Source organism: Arachis duranensis, chromosome 8 (genome assembly GCF_000817695.3).
Source record: "Arachis duranensis cultivar V14167 chromosome 8, aradu.V14167.gnm2.J7QH, whole genome shotgun sequence".
Classification (NCBI taxonomy): domain Eukaryota; kingdom Viridiplantae; phylum Streptophyta; class Magnoliopsida; order Fabales; family Fabaceae; genus Arachis; species Arachis duranensis.
The window spans coordinates 48,952,291-48,969,258 of NC_029779.3; the positions used below are offsets into that span (position 1 = coordinate 48,952,291).

Consider the following 16,968-nt stretch of genomic DNA (forward strand, 5'->3'; position numbering starts at 1 on the left):
TGTGATACCTAGTTACTCTTTGTTTAACTTTTTTAGGAACAGTTATAACAAAATTTGGTATTTTGCTTGCTAGAGCGTGTATCCATTTTTAGTCTGATAAAAGTGTAAGGAATTAAAATGCAGTGATGTAAATAGATCAAAGATATATCATTGACTAGTGCCATGCTACATAATCTATAAGGGATGCATAAAATGGGAATTTGGTGCTTGATTTTTTACGAGATGTGCATTTTCTTTCCCCCCGGATGGAGCAAATTCTGTTCTTGACCTATTACAAATAATGCATATTTTTGCTTCAGGAATGTGGTTGGCTGTTGGTTTGGGTTTACTTAGTGACTTATTTTATTACAGATTGTGCCATGCCAAGAGACACTGTTATTGTAGGTGATGAGAGGGGCTGCTTTATATACAGAAGTGGAAATGCTAAAAGGAATATAATCGGCTCCTTAGATGCTATTGCTCTTGTATTTGCTCAGGATAGAGACAGGTCTTCAGGTACTTTTCACTATCTTTTTGGTAGCTCTTGTTTCTTGGTGTACATATGATCCATACCAATCTGTTATGGTGCATGCTCTCCTTTTTCATTATATGGAATGTGATTTTATGTATTTCTCAAAGGATAACTCCTTTATTTTCTTGTGTAATATTCTAATATTTCATGGGACAAATTGTATCATCATTCAAATAGTTTTGAAAATAAATAAATGATTGGGAAATAACCTCAACTTAGATTAGACATGCCTAAATATCTATTAGCTTTTTCTCTCATATAGTTGCTGACAATAAAGTGTGTCTTATGCATATGATCTTAGAAGTGATTGTTTCCGGATACAAAGCCTTGATATTGAGTTACATGTCTTATTTTAGTTTTCATTTATTTTAGCAATTCTTCACAAGTTACTCATTTTTTTGTGGAATGATTTCTCAATACAGGAAATATTAAATTTCATGTTGCATTGTCAAATGGTGTTTCACCTGTGGGTACAACATACAAGGCAGCTTCAGTCAGAACAAGCAACACTGATTGTTCAACATGGTTAACTGCCAAGAGGGAAGGGCAACAACAACTTCTTGATGGTCAAAGTATTCTGGATGACATTAACAATTTGGTGCGCAACTTTTGTGTGTGTATTTTTCGATAAAGCTGTCATTTCCATTCTTGAATAACAAACCTTGATATAATGTAATTAACCCTCATCCCTTTTCAAAATGCTTTGCAAGATAAGATTAATGGAAGTAGGAGCAAAACAATTTGACGAGAACTTATTTTGGAAGTAGAGACAAATAAGTAAATAAAATTAGTTGAGTTCTTATAAGATTGATTTAATGGAATTTTAACTAAATATGTTCGTGCCATTATATCATGCTGATTTTCTCCTATTTTATCATTTTATATCCCTTCAAGCAAACTATGATTATAAGTTTTGGTATTGATCATGATGAAAAAAAAAATTAATGCACACTTGACTAGTAAATTTGGTATGCTAGTTTTTGCTGCAAAACTGAAGATAACGTAGGGTGATGCTATCTGTTGTTGCCTTCCCTTTTTATTCTTTAATTTGTAATTTTCTGAACCTTAAACAAAAATGTGGCAGCTGGAAAATCATATTGCATCACCTGATTTGTACATTGGGGTGATTAAAAACAGAAAAGTCTCGATAGAAGGAGGGAAGCCAACACCAAGATCTTGTATTGCATATCATGGAGTTGTGGGGTATGATACAAAACACTTATTATTTTTATCTTCTTTGTCATTTTAAACAAATATCGCAAATTTTGGCCATATACAGCTGCTTATGGCACGACGGTTATGAAATGTTAGCAAATCAATGAATATCAACTGAAAATCACTGCAAATTTTGTTTTTTTTTTAACTTATTGGGGAATCATGTGCTACATTGATAAACCTTAGCAAAATTGGTCAAGCATGTAACTATCTATATTATGCTGTCATTTAGATTCTTGGAAGTTGGAACTCTGACCAATATTCCAACTCGTATTTCTTGTTCGTTCTAGGTACAATTATATTTAGAGAAACTCTTGGAGGTCAGTAATTTTTAGTATTTTTTGTCATGATTTGGCCAGCACAAACAATAAATTGTCTTTAACAAATAAATTTTACTAATTCATGTGTGCAAACTCTAAAAAATGTGGGTGTAAACTGTATTGATTCATGTGTGCAAAACTCTGATAAATATAGGTGCAAACTATATGCTTCATGTGTGCAAAACGTCTGTAAATATGGGTGTAAATTATTGCTGGCCAAATGTATGTAAAAAATGATAATATTTGTTGGTCATGTAGCATTGCTCTTAAATTTATTACTTCAAAGTTAAGCATTAAAATGTTCTCTATTTTAAACTCCCTCATTAGAAAGGGCTATTGTGTTTTGGACAGAGGTGATGAAGAGTACCTCTACGTTGATGGAACTGGCATGAAAACAGGAGATATCTTCCAATTCTACTATTCTGATCCTAATGCCGCACAAGCTTCAGTTACTAAGGTCCATGATGCTCTGAAGAATATTAAGCTCAAGGGTGAAGGAAACAATAGTTGTGTTTTTGGGGGCCTTGTGTTTGCTTGTTATGGCCGTGGCGAATCATTCTTTGGATGTCACAATGTGGATAGCTCCCCGCTCTTAGAGTGTTTTCCAGGGCTACCAGTGGCCGGAATATTTTGTGGCGGAGAAATCGTGCGTCCTTTTATTACTATGATTAGTCGAGAAGGAAGCCATGTTAACTGCTGTCTGCATGTTTACAGCTCTGTATATTTGGTAATGTCATATACCCCTCCATCTATGGGATGTTAGATTTTTCTCAGGTCTTTGTCTCATGAGATGTACATTGCTAAATTGAATATGATGGTTAGTTTCCTCTTTGCTATAAAAATTGATAAAACTATCTTATGGTGTATTTAATAATAATGTTGCTTTGGATGCTCATGGAATTTGTGTGGTGTTATGTGGTAATGTTCTAATATCTCCATGCTTCATTTTATGATTGAATTTGACACTTCTGAACCCCCACAAAGTTTCAAAAGTGCCAAGCTTAACAGCAATGCATGGTGACCTTTTTGTGGAAGGGACAGATTACTGTATATATAATATAAGTTTACTTTTTATTTGAGAAATTGAGATAACAATTAAAAAGATTTCCCAGTTTTAATTCAATGATTAAAATGGTCCCCTAAATTTTAAATTAATCAAAATGGTTTCTCAGTTTTAAATAGTAAATCAAAATAGTCCTTCGGGCAATCATCAAATTAACGCCCATAAAAAGGGACCATTTTAATTAGGGGATACTCCCATAAAGATGTTTAAAACATCTTTTTTTAAAGTTGCTAATGTGTCACATTGTGATTGGTGTATTTAAATAATCGGTTTAGTATTTATTATTTAAATTCGGTTTGATTTGGTTGGTTTAAATAAACCGGATCGGATCATGCTTAATTAATTTTTTTTATTAAATTTCTGATACGACGTCGCTCAGCGTTCTTAAGCGACCTTCTCCTCCCTCACCGTCTCTCTCTCTCTCTCTCTCAAGCCCGAGTCATCTCTCACTGTGGCTCATTGCTCTCGCACCAAGCTCGCTCCCTCTCTCGGCTCCAGTCTCTCACTGTCTGGTGTCGCACTCAAATCGTCGTCGCTCTCTTGGCTCCGGTCTCTATCACGGTCTCTGGTCTCGCACTCAGTCGCGCTCGCGCGCCTTCCCTACCCTCGTTGTCGCCGGAGGCAGAAGCAGCAGGTCCTGGGACTGGTCATCTTCGTCGTACCCTGTCTCGTCACCGTCTCACAGTCAGTCCCGCACCTTCGTTGCGCTCGTCGTTGCCGGAGGCAGAAGCAACAGGTCCCGGGGATTCCTCCTTGCCGCCAGCTTCCTTCGCACAACCAGAAGCTGGTCCCAATTTGGTGAGTTCCTACAAATTCCCCAGTTCTTTCCTTTTCTGTTTTGTTGCTGCCTTTGATTTTGGTGCTGAAAATATCACTGAACTAGTCACCCTTTTGTTGCTGAAAATAATCACCGACTGTCAATTCGTCACTGATTATCACTGAACCCTGAATAATTTGTTGTTGAAACTATCACTAAGCTAATTTTTTGTTGCTGAAAATCATCATTGAGATGAATATGGTACTGATTATAGAATTTTTATGGAATAATTTTTTCACTTTTACGTATATAGAATTAAAAAGAGAAAGAAAACGAGTCTGGTTGTGAATGCATTATTGATATTGAAACTTATTTGCCAAAGCTCCATCCTATGTAAACAAATGAGAAGACAAATGACATTACATTGGGGGGTTTTCTCTTGTGTGGAACAACTAATTTGTCTTTATGCACATTGATGATCATGCTAGGCGCTTCAATTGAACTTTTTGGTTGGTGGAGTTAACTCAGATTTGATAATATGATATGTTATGGCACTGCAATGCAAGACTTCTGGGAAGGATTACTAATCATGCTGTACTTTTAGCTGTTCTAATTTTATTAGCTCCACACCACCCCTTTTTTTGTCACTTTGTGTCCTTTTTTCTTTGTGTAGCATTTTGATTTGGCAGTGTTATTACTTACTAGGTTGAACAATTGATTGGACAATTAGTGTGATCAAGGGAATGGGAAGGAAGGAAGAAAGAAAGAAACAAAACAAACATTTCTTTCCCATTGCTTGCCTTGTGACAATGTAAATTTGATTTTGTTGTTATGGATTTAATTTCGTCTAAATAGAAAAAGGTTTTTCTTTTTTTCATAGGAGTTATAGCTTTAGTGTTTTTTATTAGTTTTTGTCTGCTAGTTGCAAAGGTGCAAAACTTGGGTCTCATTTTACCTTTGTGTATGCGAAATTGGTTCATTCTTCATTCAATGTATAATGTATTCTTGACTTCAATTTCCTGTATAGCAGTTAATGATCTATATGAGCCAACGTCTTCCCCTGTGATTTTGATTATTGATGAAATGCTGTGTTTGCTGATGTTGCATGAAAATTGTGTGCTGTCAATAAACTTAGTTTGTGCTGTCTTTTAGAGAAGAAACTCTTTGTACTCTTTTTCCTTCCAACCCTAAACAAACAACCCTTCTTCACCATTGGATTGGATGAAGGATCTATCCAATGGTAAAGGGTGTGTGTGTGGACACATATCTTCCAATTATTAACACATACAGTGACTGAATTGTTTTTCTATTTCAGCTATCTTACAGGGATGAGGAGTTGGATGCTATTATACTCTCTGCTTGTACAGCAATCTTACATCTGAAGCACTTAAATGACTTGAACATTCTTGAAAATCAAGCTGTTGTTGATAACTTGAGGATTGCTTCGTAGCTTGCACTTTTCATGTCAGATCATTTTAGAAGCAGTAGTACAAGTGCTATTGCAAAAAGGTCACGAAAGTATGTGCCTGCTTCAAACTACAGGAAGCCTTATGTATGTGCTCAAATGAGAGCAACATTTATAGAAGTGAAAACAGTGATTTGTTGTGTATTTTGTTGCGTTCAGTTTTCTTAGAGAATGCTGAGGCGGTTGGTGGTATTATTAGCTATGGTGCACTTCAACTTGACACTGCACCTGGATGCATATGCCTTTTGTATTCACTTTGGAGGAATGAAATACAAATGCCATTTTATGATTTTTGTATTTTTTTAATCCCGCTATATTTCCAAGTCTTTTTGGCAATTAAGTTCAACTAAATTGGTTTAAACTTAACAAAAACCAGTTTTATTAGTGAGAAGGTGTAGACACACTCTAATTCCTAGCGGCATCGCACGCTTCTTCTTTGCGTTCTTTTTTTGTCATTGGGGTGCTTTATGCACTTGTGATGAAACAATAAAACGTTAAATATTATATGCAATTTTGTACAAGTATTATTTAATACATACTAACACAAAATATAAATTAAAATTATATAAAGTTAAACATATAAATATACATTAAAATATAATAGTTGATTTTTGGTGTGTAAAATATTTTCATATTTGTAGAATGAAAATTTAAAAATTACCTTAATAATAAGAGATAGTATGATATTTATAAAAGCAAAATATTTTTGACAACTAAACGTAAATGGAAAAATACGCATATCATTTCTGTTATAAAAGTTATTCTATTTATGTATCTTGGGTCTCTACTTTCTAACAATTGATACACTACTATAATACATCATACATCATCCAAAATAAGATGTGTTTGAAAGACAAGAGGAAGAGGAGAGGGAGGGAGAGAGCAAAGAAAAAAAAATATGACTTCATGTTCCAACTTGTGGACTAACTTCAATTCTATTTGTGCATCTAATTGACTACAAAATAGGGTCAGGGATAATCAAGAAAGTGCTGCATAATTATTTTTGTTTGGCTAATGCAGTAGATAAGCAAGCACACCATTATTTTTCACTTTAGTTTTTTTTCCCACTAACTACTAATGTCTGCTGTGGTTCCATTTCCTCTATTCTTATCAGTTATCACCACTAGTGCCTGCTCTGTTTCCGTTTCCACAGATTCTGCCAACACAGTAGCCGGTGGTTCCTTTTTCTCTCGTGGTGCCACCACCGTTGCCTGCTGTTGTTCCTCCTCAATTACTTGTGCTTCACTCTTTTCTAGTTGGTGCACAACATGTTGCTTTAAATATCTAAACAATATCAGTTATTTTTTGATGATTTATCTGCTATAATAACTGAAAGTAGTTAAAATCAGAACTCAATAATAAGAATTCAAGATTCAACAACAACAAAATTCAAGTAAAACAAGATGCAGCTTAGCAAAATTCAACTGAAAAATTTAATAAATAAATGAATTAGTTCAATGCAACAGAAAAGATTCAATCATACAGATTAGTAACTCAGAATTAAAATTCGATACAGCACAAGTACAACAGATTGGATTTATAAATCAATCTCAACAGCATTAATTCAATATCAATAAACTAAATTCAAATAAAAATTCAGTAAAATAATAACTCAAAACTTAACAGAATCATCAATAATACACCATAAGCATATTCAGAATAAACCACAGAAGAAAACAATATAGCACAAATACAACAGATTGAACTTTGAAGAGGATAAAGGGGAAGTCTTACCTGAACTGGCGGCGAAGGCGAGAAGAAGAGCAACAGCGAACCAGAGACCAGAGAGGAAGAGATGCAGTTACACTGTCGCAGATAGTTACAGGTAGAGAAACATGTAGTTGCAGAGCCAAAGAGCCAGAGCGGCAGAGAGGGGAGCAGGATGGCGGATGATTCTGCCTCCGGGGACGACGGTTCCCCTCGGGTGAGTGTCATGCGCGCGACGACGGCGCGGTGACCTTGAGAGTTAGACGTGGAAGAGTGAGAGGGGGAGGGTGGCGGACGGCGATGAGAGTGGAGGAGGTTGGCGGAGAAAAGGAGAGCGATAGCACAGCGAATAGAGGGTTAGGAGTTAGGGTTTTTTTAGTAACTAACATTATATGAAAAATAATAGAGATATTTTAATTATTTTGTATAATAAAAATATGATAATTATTTTATATATATATATAAAATAAAATTAATTTAGATCGGTTTAAAATTTGGTTTATCTGATTTTTTATTTAAATCAATTTATTTGGTTTAATTTTAACAAAAATATATGGTTTAATCGATTTTATATGCTATAATTTGATTGGTTAAAAATAAAAATTTAACAAAAAAGATGTTTTGAACATTTTTATGTAAGTGGTCTCTTTTTAATTATATCTATCTAATATTATGCCAATCTAAAAATTGACGTTCCCGTAGAACTTTTGTTAATTTGGTGATTATCAAAATGACAATTTTGATTTAAGTTTAAAATTGAGATACTATTTTGATTAGTTTAAAAACAAAAAGATCATTTTGATTATCAAGCTAAAACTAAAGGACTATTTTAATAGTTATCTCGAAAAATTTGATATTAGTTCTCCACTTCCAAACTTCCTCATTCAAGCCTATTGGCAACACAGAAAAAATGATTACTGATATAAAAATATATTTATGTAAAAATATATTTAATTATTTAACGATTCTTAATCATTATTATTATGAAAATTTTAAAAATTTTGAGAATAAATTTGTGTTTTTATTCTGATTAATCAATTATCTTTTAGATTAGAATTATAAGTTTGTTATTATTTTTAAAATTTTAAAAGTATTAATAAAATTAAAACTAATTTTAAATTATCAAAATAAATATTTCACACCACAAAATTTTTAGGTAAAAATTTACATATAATTATTTAGATGTAAAATTAATATTTAAAAATAAATAATTTAATTAAATATATTAAATTATGTAATTATTATTAACAAATAATCTCTAATTAAATTTCGTTAGGAAGCTAATAAAATATTTATACAATGTATACAATAAACTATTTATTTGACCCAAGATGAATTATAAAATGAACATTTAGGATAAAATATTACTAATTTCTCAAATATAATATATTCATGTTATCTAGAATAATGATCTAGGTACCAAAAATAATAAATATTTGATATTCTACTAAATTAAATATCTTTAAACTTCTATTATACACATTTTATAAATACTCCATCGATTTTCTATACTTCTTAATCTATTACAGTTACATGTACGCGCACACGCTGGACAAAATTCCACGTGTAAGGTGTGTTGTAAAATGTCCCAAAAGCATGGCGTTCTACTCTTTCTTTTAACATCTCTCACCATCACGACAAGGAAGAAAGAATCGCTGACGTGGATGAATTTTATTGGCTCCATTTCCAGAAGTTAGCGTGCACTGACTTCTCATCTCTCATAGCGTCATAGTATCTTCTCTTCTCTTCTCTTCTCTTCTTCTACCTAGGGTTTGCTTCCTCCTCTCTCTTTCTTCCTTTTCCCTCCTTTCTTAGTCGCCGGCCGGTCCCTTAGCTTCACCGGAAACTCAATTTTCCGGTCATATTCCCGGCCAACGTTACTCCGAGCTGCGCTTTTTCGATTGTTTCGTCCTCTCTTTGAAGTCAACATAATTTCACAGCAGAGTGTTTCAAATTGAACTTGCTAGCTTCTATCTTCTATCTTTTCGGTGCGTTTCTTTGATTTTGAATTTTGTTAGTTTGCTTATTTATTTATTCATTCATTCATTGATTTTGGTTTTGTATTTGGAGTAGGGAATAGAATATGGCAAGTCAAAGTGGTGCGTCTCGAAGGAGCATAACGTCTGTTAGAAAATCCATTGATCATGGAGCTTCTCAATCTAATGCTCGAAAGTCTCTTTCTTCTTCGCGTCCCTTGTACGTTAACTCAAGTTCTTTTCTCTTTGTTATTTTCATGTTGTTCTGTGTAGAAATGTTACTTTTTCTTCAGCGGAATGATTCCTTTTTATTTAGGATAAAAATGCTCCTTTTTTATACTATTTTACCTTTCACAAGTATGAAATGAAAAACTTTTCATCAATTACAGAACTGTACCAACGTCAAAATTGACATTTTATGACTTAATTTATGTCCAAAATCCTTGGAAGACTTCGATACTTCGATGATAACACGTGCATTTTCATATTGTTGATTCTCTGCTCTTATTTTTAGGTGTAAAGGAATTAACTTGAGAAAAAAATGTTAAAATATTTAAAAGCTATATTCTATTGTTAGTACTATTAAAATTTAAAAGCTATTAATTCCGGTGGTCTTTCTTTGATGTCGCTTTTAGAAGAATTCACGTTTTTCGGTGCTATAATTGCAAAAGTACTTTGAAAGTGTTATTGTCAGACAAATATTACTTTGCAAAGCGTTGCTTTATTGATTGGTTTGTACTAATGGTAGCAGCGAACTGTTTATTACAATATTACTTTACTGATTTTGGGGTCAGTTTCTAGTTTGTTAGTAGTCAACTTCAAATAATTGAAACACTTTTCCAAACAGATCGTTTTCCAAGAACTCTTAACAAGCAGAGTACTTGAAAAGTGTATTCCAGAATGTTTGGTACTTTAACGTTGGTTGTTGACCTGTTTCTATATTCTAGTACTATTTGGATGTACTTATTACGCATTGACAATAATAATCTACATCAACGAAGTCATGTTTGTGTCTAAGGAGTAAGAACTACCCACAACTAATCTGAACCACTGAATCACGTACATTACGACATATCATTTAATTTCTGAAGGCCAAAATGTTGGATACATTTCATGAGATGATAAGTGCACTTAGTTCATCTTTAAACAAGCTTGTGAATTATGATAGATGCTGCTTAAGAATCTAAAAAGATGACACTTTTTATCAATTTAAATCATGATATGATCTCTTGTTGCCAATTGGAAATCTGATCAGGGGACTGACGGCAGAGCGGACAGTAAAATCATTGCGTCTTTCAAAGGCTCTAACAGTACCTGAAACAACAACCATCTATGAAGCTTGTCGTCGCATGGCTGCTCGCAGATTAGATGCTATATTACTCACTGATTCAAATGCTTTGCTCTGTGGAATCCTTACAGACAAGGTATTTACTCATGAAGACTTTTTCTCATCATTTAACAAGAAAGTTTTAATACTCTGCCTGAATTTGCAATTTTAACATGCATGATTGTGTCCTATTTTTATGGGTTGAAGGACATAGCAAAAAGAGCTATTGCCTCAGAGCTTAGTCTTGAAGACACACCTGTTTCTAAGATTATGACAAAGAATCCAGTATTTGTCCTTTCTGAAACTCTTGCAGTGGAAGCCCTCCAAAAGATGGTGCAAGGTTGGTTGTATTGATAGAGAACACTTGTCTTTACAAGTTGACTATTCTTTATTATTCCTTTTAAGTTTTAATACAGAGTTGACATATGTTGACAGGCAAATTCAGACATTTACCTGTGGTGGACAATGGAGAAGTTGTTGCCATACTTGATATAGCAAAGTGCTTGTATGATGCTATCGCTCGTATGGAACGGGCAGCTGAGAAAGGAAAAGCAATTGCAGCAGCTGTTGAGGGTGTTGAAAAACAATGGGGATCATCTACTGCGGGTTTGTAGAGTATTTTCATTTTTGAAGACTTATCTCTTTCACTTTGAAATCTAACGAGGGGGAAGATGCCCTGGTTGTTGTTAGGTTCACGGTTAATTCTTTCTAGTGGCTGAATTTGTTAAATGCTAATGTGGTGTTTGTGCAGTCAATTCAACATTCATTGAGACTATTCGGGAACAGATATTCAAGCCATCATTGTCTACGATCATTCCTGAGAATTTAAAGTAGGTAATACCTTCTTTTTGTTTGAGTTGATGAAAATTTTCTACTTAATTATTCTATGTATGTAGTTCCCATTTCAGTTACTTTAACAGATAGTGTTTCTCTTCAGGGTTGTAACAGTTTCACCAACAGATTCTGTTTTGACAACTACGAAGAAGATGGTTGAACTTCATTCAAGTTCTGCTGTTGTGACAGTTGATGGCAAACCTCGCGGCATCCTTACGTAAGTTTGTAGCCAATGAAATTTTCAGCCATCCACTTTGTCTTTTCCTTTTGCCATCCCCCAGTTGTTTTTATATATCTTTAGATTCTTTATTTATTTATATTATAATATGCGTACAAATTTCAGTTCCAAGGATATATTGATGCGGGTAGTTGCGCAAAATCTTCCTCCAGTTTCAACTCCTGTTGACAAGGTACTTAATTTTATTTTTATGCTGTTTAGAGCAAGCTATTTTATTTTATTCACTTCCTCTGTTCTTTGATTTTGGATCACCAAGGTAAAATATTTCATGTCACCATATCTTAGAAAAAAAGAGGCTATTCTGAATTTCATTGTTTTATTGTCCCTCTTGAATGAATCTGTTCAACACTATGTAGGTGATGACTCCTAATCCAGAATGTGCAGTTATTGATACACCAATAGTAGATGCACTTCACACTATGCATGATGGAAAATTTTTGCATCTTCCTGTGGTTGATAGAGGTAATGCCATGATAACTAGAATGGCAAAGAGTAAATGCATCAAATATATTTTCTGATTTGGGTGGTTGAAAACAGATGGTGGGGTAGTTGCGGTGGTTGATGTGATTCATGTCACACATGCTGCTGTTGCAACAGCAAGTCAGGTGTGTTTTAATAGACTTTATACTCGATACTGTTGATTGCATGGACTGTCCATAGGATTTTTGTTGCATGAAAATGGGATAAATGGAAATATTTATGTATAGACTTTGGACCAGTATCCTTTATTTGGCTCTGTTGATATTGTTGATTGCTTAGACTAGATGTAGGTTTAAAATTATCAAGTACTGTCCATGTACTGATAGGCATTGATATCTCAACATGTATGGCTATTATTGACAAGCAGTTTCAAGTCTGCAGTTTAGTTCCGAACCTGGCAAAATGCAACATTTGTTTTAGCTGATTGTTGCTCTTTAAAAACTTTTAAAAGATTACAATTGGGTCTTAGGAAGGGAAAGGGAGTAGATGGATCATGCTAAACAAATTAATTACACCATGTAACCATTTACCTGTGAATTGGCACACAGTATGTTACCAGCATGCCCTTTTTTTCTCCCTTTGCAAGAGTTTCATGATGTCATTTTCTCCACTAATTAGGTTGGAAACAATGAAGCTGCCAGCACCATGATGCAAAGATTCTGGGATTCGGCCATGGCCTTAACTCAAAATGATGATGATGACGAAACACGAAGGTTATATATGTTTATATGTATTAAGTTTTTTGGAAAAGTATTTCAAATTCTTTTGATGTACTTACACTTAATTTATTATGTACCAGTGACAGTTCCTTGAAATTTGCTTCAGAAGGAATGCATAGATTCACATGTGGTATGAGTGCATTACCAATTGGATCTCTTTCTGGTTTCTGTTATACTTTTGACAGCATGTGAATGCTAGTGTCAACTATAACTATCAACATGTTTTCTATCTAGTCCTTTCAAGAGTCTCACTTGAACAAGACTGGGTTGCATAGTCTCCAGTCAGTGGATGCATATACTCCTCAAATATAATCATGTATTTTCTTCTTGATCTTACTTCATAGGTAGTAATGCAGTAATAATAAGACTTTTGTGCTTGGTTTGTTTTGAATTATTAACAATCTTGTGTGTTGTGGTAATGCATCTTCTATGTAAATACTAAACATTGACATCAAGTTTGAGGGCAAGTAGAAAATTATGAGTTGAGTGGTTTCTGTGATTGGTTGCAATTCAGATACACGGAGCATGACAGAGGTTATAACTTCAATCCTTCAGAGACTTGGTGATGATATTGACCCCAATAATCTACCCCAAATTTTGGTACTCTTCTGTATTATATATTCATTCATAAGATTGAGTTGACATGATTCCAACCTGAGGCAAGTTGGTCATTGTTTTTCTTTTTTTATGTTCAGTATGAAGACGAAGATCATGATAAAGTGATATTGGCTTCAGACAGTGATCTTGCAGCAGCTGTAGACCATGCAAGGACAACTGGCATGAAGGTATAGTTGATATGTCTGCTGAATCCTTAGTCTTGAATGGACATTTTCTGGAAGGGGGGTTACACATTTGTTGCTTTGAAGGAAATTTTAGTCTAGTGCAGTATAAGATAAATGTGTCTTTCTATTTTTTGTATAAGTATCTTTTCATAGGATCAGAGATATCACACGGGACCAGTAAACCTGGAAACTTTTTATAGAAGCACAGGTCTAATATAGCCGCGCGGAAATTAAATTTGTTAAAAGAGATAATAGTTTCAGTGGTGTTGAACCGTTGGCCATTTGATGGCATTTGGTTTCATGCAATCTCAGACACTGATCATTTTGAGAAGGTTTAAGTGCAAGATAAAGCCTATAGACTTCCTCAAGAGTGGTTTGTATCTGATAAGCATAGCTCTACACCTGTTGAGGCTTGTGGCAAAATGGCAATGCCCTCTCTTTATTTGGGTAGCTTCCTCAATATATAAAACTTGGAATTTGACTTATGGTCGAAGTATTTGTAGGTATCATAAACTAAAAATCTGCCTCCATGAGTCTGACTATGGATTGATGAATTTTCACAGGGATTGAGATTGTACTTAGACTACTCTGGAACCGGAACCGGAACCGGAACAGGAACAGGAAAACGCAGTCATGGGAGAGGTTCTGGTTCAGGGAGTTTGGATCATGCTACTAAAGATGCATGGGCCTCAGCATACAGTACCTATGCCGCTGGAGCTGCACTTGTTGCAGGCTTAGGCATATTAACATACTTGAAGCGAGTTTGATCGAAGTTAGTTTAGTGGCTACGCCAAGCTGAAGCCATGCACAACCGCTAGCTCCGAAATTTTGTATTACTGAGAACCATTTATAGGTAAATTTTTTCAACAAAAAAGAAAAGGCAAAAGGTCAAAAGCATTTTTTTAGCCCTTCACTTTGGTTGCAGCATAGATCGCTGCTTGTACATTTACAATTTTAGTTTTCTGCAGCGTCATCAGCCCTGCATAGTGTACAAGAACAAACGGCATAACCACAAGTTTGTGTCCATTTTCTTCCCTCATGTATGTGAGTTCATAAAGTCAATCACTCAGGATTGAGTTTGAAGGGGATGATGACTTTTTTTCTCTTACAATAATGATCTTGTTTGTACTTTATCAGTAAAAAGTTTAATAAGCTGTGTGTAATGACTAAATACTAATGATAGTGTTACAAAGATTGATTGACTTGGTATGAGACTTGATAGTTGATAATGTAAACTTCCTTTTTCTTACTAATTAACATTATCTTTTACTTCTTGAATTAAAATCTTCCTTTTCTCTCTAGTTGATGAGGATTCTTAATTATTTATGCCATATTTGTGGCTGTTGCTACTACATAATGTCTACCCCCAGAAAATTCGAATTCACATATTTTCTGAGATGTGTTTTTAGATTTTATCACTTTTGTTAATCCTCTTTGGCTAAATTCTATTATTTAAGTAAATAACACTTTACCTTTGAAATCAATTAGCATCCAACCGTGAAGAGATACTAAAAATTAGTTATCAAATGGCAACTCTTTTATTATAGATTAAAGATATATATATTAGGAAATAAATGAATTATTTTTAGGTAACTATTTGTATTTTGTTGTTTTTCACATTTTTGGTGTTTTATATTTTTTTTGTCAGATGAGAGGCTTGGAACGCTCCAGGCTCCAGCATAAAGACATGGTCTGGCCCATTTGGCCCATCTAATCTTTGATTTCGAGTCTCTTGTTTGTATCTGGGCCCTATTGGCCCCATGTTTGTCTGAAAATCAATTTCGTTTTCCCTACTTTTTTCTCCCTCAAAATAATTCAAAAGAAAAAGGACCAAAAAAAAAAAAAAAACAAACACAGAAAGCAAAGCGCGTCACAGTTCACAACTATTATTTTCTGTGCTCTTTTGACCATAAGCACCGACAGAATCATAACCATGTTACGCTCATAAAGAAATTGCCATTTTTCTTTTGTTAATTTAATTGTTGCCGGCAACAAATTAGTAAATTACACTCGAAAAGATGACACTACCATAATAAAGCTTAAAAGTTAAAACCTAAATCCTAAAGCGAGGTTCATATAAAAATAACACTATAAAGTAAAAGAATATTAATATATAAAACACTCAAATTTAAAATCTGAATTAAGGAATCCAAATGATGTTATGCTAATTGTTAATAATAATACTAAATATAAATAAATAAATAAATTGCACGTTGTTCTTGTCTCTCACATGCATTACTGTGTGCATGTCAATGTACAAGTGACCACCGATTAGTCTACATAACATAACTAAAATAATATAACATAAAATATAACTAAAATAATTTAATTTCCTCAAGAATATAAAATAATACTAAAATATATAACTACAAATTCCCTTGTGGTCTCAAACGCGTGGATTGTGTTGCTAGTTTTCAGAAAATTTGCAGTTTCAAACTTTCAATTTCTGTCCTTATATGAAAAATTCAACTTATTACTTTCATACTCATTTTAATTGCAAGACCAGATAATATATATTTTTTTATTTTATTTTTCCTTTTCTTTAATTAAGATATTGTTGTACAGGAAAGGATTAAAGTCTCTTTCTTTTTACCTGCTTTATTAATTCATGTGGTGGTAAGTTTCAAATGATTGCCACTTTTAATTCATATATTTATTTTCCAATCATAGTAGTATTTTTATTTTGGAACGAATACGAAATAATGAATGTATATATTGATGATGAACTTTATAATTATTTAATGAACGGAATTTGATACTTATCAAGAGACAGCCAATAATAATTTCTACTAAATTGAAGTTGTTTGCAAATGCCAGCTCAGCATCATTTGTCTTTCTTCATCACGAGAAACTACAACTTCGTTACATGACAAGAAAGATTTATAGGATTAAATTAACTTCAAATTCATATCAACAAGCTAAGTACCTAGCTGCCCAAGATTCATGTCTTTCAAATTCTTCCAAATTTAGGATTCTAATCCACATCAAAGGGTTGGTTAATGGTTATTCCGTTCTTGTGAACCCAAATCACTATTTAATCATATACTTATTTCTATTACATGACAAAGTTCTCTTCCAATCATATGAAATATAATTAATGCTTACTAACCTAATGACAAAAGGACTATCATTATTCTATACATGTACAAAATAATTAAATAAGACATAATCACATAGGATATTTCCTTATAGATTATAAAGTGAACAAAGTTTGAGACTTTGAGGTAGTTAAGAAGGAACAAATTTATATTAACAAAATTCTAGTTTGATTTCTTTTTATTAATGGAAGAATTCTTTCTTGCTTCTCTAAACCCAAAAACAAACTACTTAAAAGAAAATAAAAAATAATAATGACAATCCTAACATTCTATTACAAAAGTTTAAATAATTAACAACTTTTTAAGAATAACTAATTAACAACTCTATTTTCATTCTCTCTTCTTCACAAAATAAAGAAAAAAAATATTTGTGTAGTTAGTTTCTTTAATTTGTTTTCTTATGTTAATTCATATAATAAGATTAAAAATATATATATTAAAAATAAAAAATATTATATAAACAAAAAATCAGTCAT

General features: G+C 33.4%; 3 protein-coding genes across 3 annotated transcripts in view; all 3 read left to right on the forward strand.

Annotated features, from left to right (window-relative positions):
* LOC107463559 (F-box/LRR-repeat protein At5g63520) overlaps positions 1–3,080 on the forward strand; it is a 5,222-nt gene extending 2,142 nt beyond the window's left edge. Inside the window, exons 7-10 of the mRNA XM_016082367.3 lie at positions 352–495; positions 934–1,109; positions 1,596–1,714; positions 2,398–3,080. Of these exons, the coding sequence (XP_015937853.1) occupies positions 352–495; positions 934–1,109; positions 1,596–1,714; positions 2,398–2,809 (851 nt within the window). The 3' untranslated portion in view covers positions 2,810–3,080. The remainder of the gene's footprint in view (positions 1–351; positions 496–933; positions 1,110–1,595; positions 1,715–2,397) is intronic.
* LOC127741288 (uncharacterized) lies at positions 3,057–5,407 on the forward strand. Its single transcript, XM_052253448.1, has 3 exons — positions 3,057–3,093; positions 3,499–3,907; positions 5,182–5,407. The coding sequence occupies exons 1-3, from the start codon at positions 3,057–3,059 to the stop codon at positions 5,246–5,248; spliced, it is 513 nt and encodes a 170-aa protein (XP_052109408.1). The 3' UTR covers positions 5,249–5,407.
* Positions 5,408–8,776: 3,369 nt separating this feature from the next.
* On the forward strand, positions 8,777–14,629 carry LOC107463549 (CBS domain-containing protein CBSCBSPB1; the record flags this gene model as incomplete). Its single annotated transcript, XM_052252913.1, is given in 15 exon segments — positions 8,777–9,026; positions 9,112–9,234; positions 10,270–10,438; positions 10,549–10,681; positions 10,777–10,947; positions 11,093–11,171; positions 11,279–11,392; positions 11,519–11,585; positions 11,770–11,875; positions 11,951–12,018; positions 12,512–12,606; positions 12,693–12,742; positions 13,127–13,212; positions 13,308–13,397; positions 13,958–14,629. Coding segments are annotated over 14 exon segments (1,545 nt in total). The 3' UTR covers positions 14,162–14,629.
* Between the last annotated feature and the right edge of the window lie 2,339 nt (positions 14,630–16,968).